The sequence below is a fragment of the Pogonomyrmex barbatus genome, unplaced genomic scaffold (genome assembly GCF_055798465.1).
Source record: "Pogonomyrmex barbatus isolate J1 unplaced genomic scaffold, ASM5579846v1 scaffold9, whole genome shotgun sequence".
Lineage (NCBI taxonomy): Eukaryota > Metazoa > Arthropoda > Insecta > Hymenoptera > Formicidae > Pogonomyrmex > Pogonomyrmex barbatus.
Genome location: NW_028297193.1, coordinates 8,876,844 through 8,889,008, shown reverse-complemented (window position 1 = coordinate 8,889,008; position 12,165 = coordinate 8,876,844). Strand labels below are relative to the sequence as shown.

General features: G+C 31.4%; 1 protein-coding gene and 1 pseudogene across 1 annotated transcript; both read right to left on the bottom strand.

The window, feature by feature from the left end:
- Positions 1-6,270: 6,270 nt before the first annotated feature.
- LOC105423829 (DNA polymerase alpha catalytic subunit-like) lies at positions 6,271-8,324 on the bottom strand. Its single transcript, XM_089084613.1, has 4 exons — positions 8,137-8,324; positions 7,933-8,046; positions 7,628-7,839; positions 6,271-7,554 (listed from the first exon to the last, which is right to left on the bottom strand). Exons 1-3 carry the CDS (start codon positions 8,176-8,178, stop codon positions 7,690-7,692), a joined length of 306 nt encoding a protein of 101 aa, XP_088940739.1. The 5' UTR covers positions 8,179-8,324; the 3' UTR covers positions 6,271-7,554; positions 7,628-7,689.
- A 2,322-nt stretch (positions 8,325-10,646) lies between these two features.
- On the bottom strand, positions 10,647-11,508 carry LOC148934649 (uncharacterized; annotated as a pseudogene).
- Positions 11,509-12,165: the final 657 nt, after the last annotated feature.

Here is a 12,165-nt window from a genome sequence, read left to right as displayed (position 1 = left end):
GTGTTTTTGGTTAGACCTCTCGGGTATCAATATAATAATAAATACGCGTATATTAAAATTAAAAAGGAAACATTAGCAGTATTAATAAATTGCATACTACTATTATTCTTTTTCTGCACGTCCGAGTGGTGGCCAACGATGTTGACGTTCACGGCGAGTTTGACAATTTGTAATAATTTCGGAGTGTAACTCATGTTTGTGTTTATACTTTGCAGGTAAATTCTATTTTTCATTTTATCAGAGAACAAAGGTATTATTCTTTTATTCAATCTTATCTATATACTCTTATTATGTCATTCTAGAAAAATCAGTTCCAAAGCGAATAAAAATGAAAATTTGTCAATTAAAAAAATAACATATCTAGAGAACTATATATATATATATTATAATTTTGAATCATATTTCTAATCAACTATTTATTATTAGACAATTACATATATATATATATATATATATATATATAATTGCAAAATTTACAAAAAATTTAAAGATTGATATTTGATAATTTCCAACTTATATTGATCTTAAACTATATAATAACAATATATATGTGTGTATATATACACATTGTTTGATCGGATGATTATTTTGCATAGATGATTATTTAAATTTATTATGTCTTCCAATATATATATATATAGAATATATGAAATAATAAGATTACATGTTTATTTATTAGGTATATATATATATATATATATATATATATATATATATATATACACACACTATAAAATTACCTTTTTTTAAAAAAAGATAAAAAAAGGGTGTCAAGTATAGTGGATATTGCCAACTCAAATGATTGTGAAAAATTTATATAAAAGATTTGATATCAATAATTGACGCCAAGTTATAGTCTTACAACAAACAAGCTACAAGTCCGACTTCTCGGACAAGTCATTTTAGTCAAATTATATATTTCAATCGTATAAAAGATTTGATAAACCACTGTTTTAAAAAAATAAAACTCAAGTAGTAGTTTCTTTAATTTTAAAATAATAAAAACCAAATTATATGTATATCTTTCTATCCATTAAAAACTTCTTTTTCTAACCCAAGTGATAGTAATTATTTAGCTTTAAAATATTTTTATATCACAAAATTGCTTTACTCAATTTACGTTTTTATTACAAAGAATTATAAAGTAACAGTATAAAATAAATGATAAAATTTTATTTAAATAAAAAAAATTTTTATGTAAAAACACTTGGCGCTGCTCATACTTCTAAAAAGAATATGAATAAAATGTGTGTGTGTGTGTGTGTGTGTGTGTGTGTGTGTGTGTGTGTGTGTGTGTGTGTGTGTGTGTGTGATTATAATTTAATCATATTAAATAATAAATTTTGCCTTTATTTGTAACATTCAAATAATCTCATCATTAGTTTTGCATTTTCGTTTGATCTAAGCAGCGCCAAGTGTTTTTACATAAACATTTTTTTTATTTAAATAAAATTTTATTATTTATTTTATACTGTTACTTTATAATTCTTTGTAATAAAAACGTAAATTGAGTAAAGCAATTTTGTGATATAAAAATATTTTAAAGCTAAATAATTACTATCACTTGGGTTAGAAAAAGAAGTTTTTAATGGATAGAAAGATATATACATATAATTTAGTTTTTATTATTTTAAAATTAAAGAAACTACTACTTGAGTTTTATTTTTTTAAAACAGTGGTTTATCAAATCTTTTATACGATTGAAATATATAATTTGACTAAAATGGACTTGTAGCTTCATGTTTGTAAGACTATAACTTGGCGCCAATTATTGATATCAAATCTTTTATATAAATTTTTCACAATCATTTGAGTTGGCAATATCCATTATACTTGACATCCTTTTTTTATCTTTTTTTAAAAAAAAAGGTTAAAATAAGACAGTATGTATCAATATCTGATGATTAATATAAAAACAACATACAATAACAATTAAATATAACAGTGATGCAGTATAGTAAGGAAACTAAATAAACAAGAGTGAGAAAGTGTATTGTTAATAAAATCAAAGCGTTTAAAGAATAGCACATACAAAAAATTTTTTATCAATAAATAGTTGAGTAAATAAAATCAAAATAATATTAGCAACAAAAAAGATTAATAAACAAGTCATTAAGATCAATAAGCTGCAAAGGAAAAAATAATTACAGTTACAATTGATAAGCTCTTATGCTCATTATAAAAGACATAGAATTCCGCATAGTATTCCACAATTGAAATAAAGTGGAATAAAAAGTGAAATAAAAAGGGACATACCAAGTTTCGATTGAAACAAAATCGTGGATATGATAAATACCAGAACTCCAATATTTCAAAGCAATTTCAGACTGAATATGTAGATGTATGTCGATATATGTCTGTTGAGGGAATATAAAAGATATCCAAAAGCACGAACTTCAAACCGCTCCATCGTCAAATCAGCAAAATGATATTGAATAATTCGCTGACTCCGTCACAGTAGATTACAGATAATATCCAGAGGACACGACCTAACTCGCAAACAAATATTGCATATTATTTATTGCTACGTATCGATGTTCCGGTCACTTATATTCACTTATATCACTTATGTCACACAATCTATGGTAAAATATTAACAGTAATCAGGTCGCGCACAGTCGTACTGACTTTTCGGACAACACACACGATCCCATTTAAGAGAATTAAGAGCTATATATCATATATATTTCTAGCAAAGTTCACTGAAATCTAGAATATTTCACTTCGGACATTTCAATCATGAATCGTTCACAGCTACATTAATTTGGCCTTCGTTTCCGGTATTCCAACTCATGCGCATGCGCCATGTCGAGGCACATTCATAATACGCATGCGCAAACTAGACTGTCTATCGAGCATGTGCAGATAAATGTGTCCTTTTGACAGAGGCATTTCTAAAAGCAATTATAATCCAATACATAAAATCTCTCGATCAAATGCATTTCAAAGGCAACGAATGACAACTCATTTTATTCAGTAAATCGTACACTATCGTTACTCGTAACTACTTATACGCACGCGCGACATGTCAACGTCTCGCGCATGCGCATAACATCCATACACCAACGTATTGAAGAATCATAAAAATTATAAAAACTATAGAACTTAAATGCCGTTTACAAAGCACTATTTATAAAGAATAGAAAGAGCTGAACAGTTAGACACCTCCGATACGAACTCACTGCCTTCGAATAAAATGTTATCAGCCAACGCACACACATGTGCAGTACGCCACACTCACGCCACTATTTATTTCTTCACTACTTTTTTATTTGAGGATGTATTATCCTTTTTATTTGAAATATCAAACGAATATTCTCATTCATTTTTTCATAATTATTCTTCAAACGTGTAAAACTTGTAAAATTCTTGTATAGATTAAATGTTATTCTTAAGAAACTATATAACTATTATTTAAAAATGCAATTGTTAAAATTTTACAACTATTATTATAAACATATACGCTCACGATGATAGAAAATTTAGTGTTTAATTATTTAAGAATAAAAATTAAATAAGAATAAAAATTATTTAGTAAAGGAAACTGCTTTAATGACAATTTGGATTCCTGAGATAAAGCGTTATGCGCGCAATCAGCGATTTGGCCAACGAGTTTTTAGTGGGGAGTTAGCTTCGAAAAAGGCAACTGATTCTGAGGAGATTATCTTTGGAGATTGAAAACAATTTGAAGGGGAGGAGAACAGTTGTGGTGATATAAATAAGGCATAGATGACATAGATACTAATCGAAGAATTCTGTACATCTATTATTCTTCTTTCGACTTACGTTATAATAATTAATTTAGAAATGTAAGTAATTTTAAAAGTTAATTTTTCAATAGATTTAGATAAAAATTTGCATTATTTTTTATTTACAAAAGTTATATTTAATATAGTATTAATTCAAAAAGCAGTGATATATATATGTTTTATTTTAATTTTTTACAATATACTAAGTACAATCAAATTAATATAAAATCCTCTAAAAATTTTGTAAAAATCAAAAAATAATTATATATCAAAAATATATATATATATATATATATATATATATTGTACGTTCAGCCCATAATAAATTGTAAAATTAAGAATTAGAAATTTAAATGAATGAAAATTGAAGGACAGCTGCTCTCTCGAGAGTCAGGCGTGGTAATATGATCTCGAACGCACTATTTATGTCTCGACACTGTGTCAACAATAAAGAATCGCTATGATGCCTCGCTGTAGACGTACGTTCGTCGGTCATTTTTGGTAAAGAAACTTAATTCTTATTATCAAGGAAAGACCTCAATGAAAAAAAGAGATCGATTATTTTTCAAAAATAAAAATAAAAATGAAACATTGATTTTAATTGATAAAATAAAGATATACATAATAAAGAGCGGAAGAAACAAGAGAAGAAATATTCGTGTAAGTGTGTAAGTGTATATATGATATCGCGGAGGCCATCGGATAGGATTCTTACGAGAGAGAGTATGAATGTATGAGTGAATGAATCTTTGGTATGATCCTACCCGGTAATACAATTAATATTCTCTAGTTAACTTAAACTAATGATTACATAATAAGCAAATGAAAGAAAAATTTTCAAATATATATAAAATAATAAAAATCGTGTATAATATGTGTATAACAAAAGATTACTATATGAGGATTAAGGAAGGGAATATTCTTGACGTTCTTCGGGAAGTGGAGTAATTAGGTCTATAAGATGGGATTCTTCGTCTTCTAAATCCTCAAAAAGAGGTTCGCCATCTCGAAATAGGGGACCTGAGAATGAGGGCGTAGAAGTCTATGAAGTATTCTGCATCGGATGGATGCACTGGAGAATAACTAGGTGCGATTGATTGATATTGATGTTGTATAAGGGCGGAAGGAGGAACAGAGTTAAATGAAGATGCTGAAGATTGGTTTAGGGAGAATTCAGGAGTAGTAATAGTCAATGTTGATGATTTGATCTGTTCTTTCGATATCTGTTTGAACTTCTTGATTCAGCCCTGACTTTTTTGTCGATTCCAACTGCCAGAACGACGACGATGAGATTGTTTTTTAGTGTCGGGTTGTCGAACTTTAAAAATTGGAACTTCCGTTTGATTCACTAGGAGAAAAAGGATTGATCAATGAAGAGAAGTGTAAATGCGTATGAGAGAGAAAAAAAAGGAAGAACAGGGAGAGAAAAAAAAGGAAGAACGGGAGCCTCGCATAGCTCAGACCAGTTCAATGAGAGAGAGAGAGAGAGAGAGAGAAAGAGAGAGAGAGAGGAAAGAGAAGAACAACGGGAGCCTCGCATAGCTCAGTTCAATGTGAGAGAGAAAGAAAAGGGAGTGTCATAGAGCAGAAAAAAGAAATAAAAATCTGAAATTTATAATTGATTGGTAATTAATAAATGTAAAATTCATTGTTGATTAGCTGGGGCGCCCCATGTAAAACGCAAAAATTCGTGCACAATCCTGTATCGAATACAAAGAACGGTTATATGAGTTGTATACATATGCGTGTGTGTCTTTATATTTAGTAATCGCGCCTCACGCATATAATATATACTATACATAAAAAAAAATATTGTAATAAAAAAACATATAAACACATAATAAAAGCATAAACATAAAAATAAAAATAAACATAAACATAAACAATAATAGTACTTACATTTATAATAAACTTATTTATAATTATATTATAATTATTTATTATTTATTTATTATTATTTTTTATTTTATTTATTTATTTTTTTTTTTAATTATTTATTATTTATTATTTATTATTATATTTACTAATTTTATATAATAATGTATTTTTACTAATTTAACTATAGATCCTTCATTTAATAGTAAATTCAATTGAAGATATATATAAAATTGAAAGGCACATGGCATTTTCTCTACTAAAAAAAATAAAAATTCAAAAAAAAGAAAAAGTGATGAAAACGAAAATCCCTTACAAGTAAATAGAAATTTAGAAATTTATATATATATTCTATGTAATAAGTAAATAAAAATTTCTATGTAATAAGTTATTTGAATAAAAATAAATATCTAAATAAAATAAAAATATATATTCAGAGATAAAATATCTTAAATATCAAAATATATGTTTTTGTGTGTAGAATAAAAAACATATTCAGTTAAAAGATCAATATGAAGAAAACATATAAAAGAAAAAACAAAAAGATGTACAAAGAAGAAAATAATAAAATAAATTATAAAAAAATAAATTATTATTAATTATACAAAAATATTATTAAATAATTCATATTATTAAATATAGTTACGTATTTATAGTTTTATTATTGTTACGTATTATAATTATTGTAAACAATTTTAATAAATTACTGTTATTGAATATTGTTATATAAAACACTTTTAATTCTAATTTTTAATTTTATTTCATTTTATTTTTATTATAATATCTGGATTCATTTTGTAATAAGAAAGAGTACTTGTCAATGCCATGTAAAAAATAAGCAATAATTTAAACCGATATATGTTTAAAACAATAAGATGACAATCATAGATGACAAATTTATTAATTTAAATTGATATCTTAGTAGTTTTTATTTCTTTTGATATGTCATTATACTCCTATACACACACACACACCCCACACACACACACACACACACACACTATATATATATATATATGAGTTGTCTATATAGTAAGTTATCTGCAAACGCAGCTTCTTGTAGCCACGATCGTGAGCATAATTGAATGAATAATTGACATAAAAGTTTTCCTAGCTAGATATGATGCACCATCAGATAACATATTTATTGTGAAGACAGTATTCCTTGAGACATGACACTGAATGAAAACGATTGGCGCTGTACTCGAAAGGCACCTTATCAGTCATATCAATGGCGCATTGGAAGCATCGCGATATCACGGTATCCTGCACTTAACATCCGGTTATACGTGAATAACACATAACAATAATGTTCATCATTGGCACGATCTTTTTACATCCATCTTTCGCTTCACTACCGTATCAGACATTTTGGGCGATACGCGCTTGTTTTGTTATTTTGTTGATATTCCGAATCATCGAAGTAACGACTGGTATGCGTTCTCTCCCTCGAGTCATTTTTTGAAACTCCTCAGCGAAATGTTCGCCTTCCTCATGCTTGTCATCATAGAATTTCGTTTCCCGTGTAAATGTACCTGCTAGCGGACTCGCCACTTTTGCTGTAATCTTCCTCGTATGTGTGCACGTAGGGCTCGATGTCATTGATGTCATCCTCATTGATGTTTTCCTTGACATCCTCCTTCACCGCATACTGCGGCGGATACGAATATCCCATTACATCGCAAATAACATATAGCAATGTGTCATCAGCTTTCTATCTGTCCACCTGCTTTATTTAATCTAAGTGCCACTATAACGTGAAACAGTCTGGATATGCATCTAGATTTTTTGATAATTGTTTAATGATAACAAACGATGATAATAGTGCTATTCCTTCTTTCACATTTTTGCAACGTTCTGCAGGATTTATATGACTTGCTCTAGATGCATTTCACTCGATTGATCACAAAGGAGTGTATCTCAAACTTTTCTGAAAGAAAAAAAAAAATTTATGAAATGAATGAAATTAATCTGTAGAAATATCATGACGTGTATCTGCTAACTTTCCAGTGTCACAGGCCAATGGACACTAATCTCTTCTTACAATATCGAGACCTTTATGTTCTTATGCCAACTGTATCTGACCGTTTGGCAATTTCGACATTATAACCGCAGCATATTTTTTCTTTTGTAAGAGCAATAAATATCGGAATATCCCATCGATATCTCCATCGAATTCAACTTTCTTGTATCGATTGTTGATTTTGCACATAATCTAGAAAATATTCAATTCTGTAATATTGTTAATGTGATAGTGACGCATAAATTCTAGAGATTATGAAATTATTCAACGGGATGTTTTTCTCACCTTTCTGCCAATTGAAAATACATCATCGTATTCCAAAATGTTAGTATTTATCATTAGGGAATCAGTATCGCCATAAATAGTGTTTCGTGTCTTCGAGAATCTCCCGGCCTTTAGCTGAAAAATAATGAATATTTAACTGTAAACAAAAAAAATATAATGAAATATAATCCAATTAATAAATAAAATATGATGCACTCATCATACTTGTTTGTAATGTCCACCAAGCGCCGCCAAATGCAACATCATGTCATTATTGCCTTGTACGAACGGGAATTACCGGTATTAGAATTACATCTGATAACTTCTCACTCGGGTATTTCACTCATGATCTTTGGTTTCGAGATCTTCTTACATATGAACTGTTTTTTTTGCAATCGCAATAACCTTAATGACAGCTATTCACGTTAGCGCAGCGAGAGAACCAATCGGCATCGCGGAAAAGCGGCAACAAAAAGTTCGAGAAATACGAGTAATCGACTTAACATCTCTTTTTATAAAGGATAACGAATTAATATTTGTTACATGTAGCGCAGCTGTAAAATTGGATACAAAGTTTGCAAATTAAGAATTAATAGCGAGGGATCAGTAGTATTCACATGTAATCATCAAGCAGGTAAAAAAAACGTATTAAATTTCACAATGCCTAAAATAAGGAGAAAATATTATCGAAAAAGACAAGAGATAAGTAATATGATGATTAATAAAGTTGAATGTGAAAATATAACGCCGTTATGAAGAAACATAATTGTAACAAGTAATAATTTTGAGAATAATAATAATAATAATTACGATAATAATAAGTACGTTACGATAAATGTAATGATTCTTATAATATTTATGATGTCCATAATGATTTAGAAGACCTAAGTATGAATTCAAGTAGATATTATAAGTAATGATCAAATAGAAGATGAGTAGTATGTGGGCTGCTATGGGGCGTCAAAACAAACCCCCACCACTTTCCCTAGCGCCAAGGGCGTGGCCTCCAGCTGTCAAGATAGCCTCCACGTGGAAATGGAGCGTTCTGATTGGCTGAGGGGCGTGGCCGGAGATAATTAGGTAATTAATGGTGCGTTCTGATTGGATTCTCCCATAGTTGCCCGGCGTGTGATTGGACGCTCCCATAGCTGCCCACGTGCGTGATTGGATGCTCCCAAAGCTGCCCGGGGTGTGATTGGTTATCGAAATGCTAGACGAAAAGATAGGGGAGGGGATGAAAGTGTTGGGTCCGTTCGGGTCCGACAAAATGGCGTGTGCAAAGATGGCGGACACCTGAGGAGAATTTGTTCCGGGATCTGATCGGGGGTGCGATAAAATGGCGACAAGAAGGATGCCGGGGTGTTGAAGGGGGATATACCTGACTAGCGAAGAATGGAATGCGGTTTTATGGTACAGTAGACAGGACGGGGCGAAGAAAGAAAATTGATTCTTTGTATATGAGGGGAATAAATCGAATTTTTCTCAAGAGGATTCTCGAGGTCTAATAGTTAGTGAAACCATTAAAAATTTGTTCCGGGCTAATTGGGGTCTGATAAAATGGCGACTACGAAGATGACAGTCATCTGAAGGAATATACTGACGAGAATGGAATGTGAACTTTATAGTATGATACGGTATGAATGACTTTATAACTTGGATTGAAGGAAGGAAATTGATTCTTTGCATTGCATTGCTCCGAGGTCGCTCGTGGGCTCCGGCAAAATGATGCCAGCGATAAGAAGGATGAGGAAAGTCTGAAGGGAATATGCTTGCCCTGGCGAGAACGGAATGCGACTTTTATAGTATGATACACAGCTTAGATCGAAGAAAACTGATTCTCTGTATATATGAGATATAAATCACGTTTTTTCTCAAGCCGGGAGGTTTTTCCAGACCCAATAACTAACGAAACTATTAAAATTTGTTTCGGGTCCGCTCGTGGGATCCGACAAAATGATGCCAGCGATAAGAAAGACGAGGAACGTCTAAAGGGAATATGCTTGTCCTGACGAGAACGGAATGCGAATTTATGGTATGATACAAAGTTTAGATCGAAGGAAACTGATTCTCTGTATATATGAGATACAAATCACACATTTTTCTTAAGACGAAAGATTTTTCCAAACATTTTAATAGCTAACGAAAAACTATTAAAATTTGTTCCGGGACCGATCGTGGGTCTGACAAAACAGCGTCAGCGATAAAAAGGACGACGAAGGGAATATGTTCGACCCCGGTGCTAATGGAAAGAGATTTTAGCGGTACGATACGCAGAACGCTCCGAAAGTAGGAATTTACTTTGTATATATGGGATGTAAATCGAGTTTTTCTTAAGACGAAAGACCTTTCTCGACGCCTAATAGCTAGCGAAACTTAAAAATTTGTTTCGAGACCGCTCAGGATTCGATAAAGCGATATCTGCGACAAGAAAGATGAGGGAAATCTGAAGGGAATATATTTGACCTGACGAGAACGGAATGCAATAGGAAAACAGAAACGAACAGGTTCGCACTAAATGTTTTTCTAACGAACTCGGAGCTTTATTTTATAACAAACGTGTCTGAAAAATTGTCTGAAAAATTTTTTAGATATTTCTAACTCTCTCGAAGCAACGTAGCGCGTTAATTTTTAGATTGGAGTGAAAAGAAAATAAGAGGGGCAAAGACAGGAATTTAAATTACAAAATCATTTATTGTTATATTGTTGTACATATTATATCAATTCATAAATAAAAGTTACAAACTACGATTTGAGAAAATAATACGAAGGATTTCATTAAATCTCAGAGAAGTTAATTCCACAAATATTACATCGAAATACATATCCAGAAATGTTAAATCGTTTATTTGTGTGCATTCCGCGCGATTTCGTGATAATTTCCTTTCAAACTGAGTTTTACAATATCGCTATCTATGTAACTTTTTGGAAAGTTTAATTCTATTTCTTTTATAAGATATTGCGCGCATTTGTTAACATTATCGGTCACGTTTTGTAAATGTTTTAAGTGTGCGTCGACACATTTCACAATATTTTTCAAGCCGTGAAAAGTACTCTTCTGCATCACAATTGCGACAGCATAGGTTTTACGCCTCTTCGTCGGTGGCTGCGAATCCGTAGTCATTTCTCGATGTTGAATTTCGATATTTTCCATAGTGGCCTCTTCATTTCCTTTATACGTCAGTAATATGAACTGTGACCCATAAGAGGAGGTAAAGTTGATCGCAACATTTTTGACAATGATAGGATCCGGTCTCGATTTATTGTTAGCGTTTAAATACTCGTCGATAAGCCTCATGTTGTTTAGGAATTGTTGCCAGGAATCAGCGTCGAAATAAATTCCTTCTGCATAATTACCGGTTAATTTAACCATTGGCACAAAATTCCTTCGTTTGTCGTTTGCAATCCGACGTGTATCCTTTTCGTGTGAGAGATGTTGAGTCCATATATGTTGTCGAGAGCATCATATGGAACTTGTCATTTCGTTCCTCGTTACAATTTTCCTTCGGAATATCGCAGATGTACTTGCGCCTCTCGGAATCGGGGGCAATGCTCGGTTCCGGAGTATTACGCTTTTCGGTATCGGGAACAGCTTTTCGGCTCGCCATTGTTCCTGTTTTTTTCTCAAATGTAACTAATAATCACAAGCATCGAAATGAGAGACTACTTCGGATTTCGGAAGTTGAAACCTCGAAGGATGGCACTCGAATGAACCGAGGGCTGACGAATTCGTCGAGCTCATCGACTTATCTACTAAGAAAAAAGAACTGCGCGCGCAGATGGGCAAATGAAAAATTATAAAATTTAAAAAATTTTTTAAATTTTAAAAGGTTTTAAAATTTAAAAATTTTAAATTGTAAAATAATAAAATCTTTTAAAATTTAGATTTTCTAGACTTTTAAAACTTCTTCGCAAAATATTTTTTAATAATAATCCTAGAAACTACAAAATAAGAGAGTTAGAGATGTTTCTTGAGTGGGGAACTCGGATTTTCTTTTAGCTAAGTTTTAGCTAGAGAATTAGAAAAGAAAAGGTGAGAGAATAGAAAAGGTGTAACCTGTATTAAGAAGAATTTTGATCTGTCCAATGGCGCTGCATTTTCTGCGGGCCGTCCTCTTTTCGGAGTGCGCGAGTAAGATTTTCAAAGTATAAATACCGTGCGGAATTATAGAAAAGTCTATTTCCGAGATTATACTTTCTCGGGGTGACTTGACCGGTTTTTACATTACTGCGTCGATTCGTTCGCTGTCTTAATTC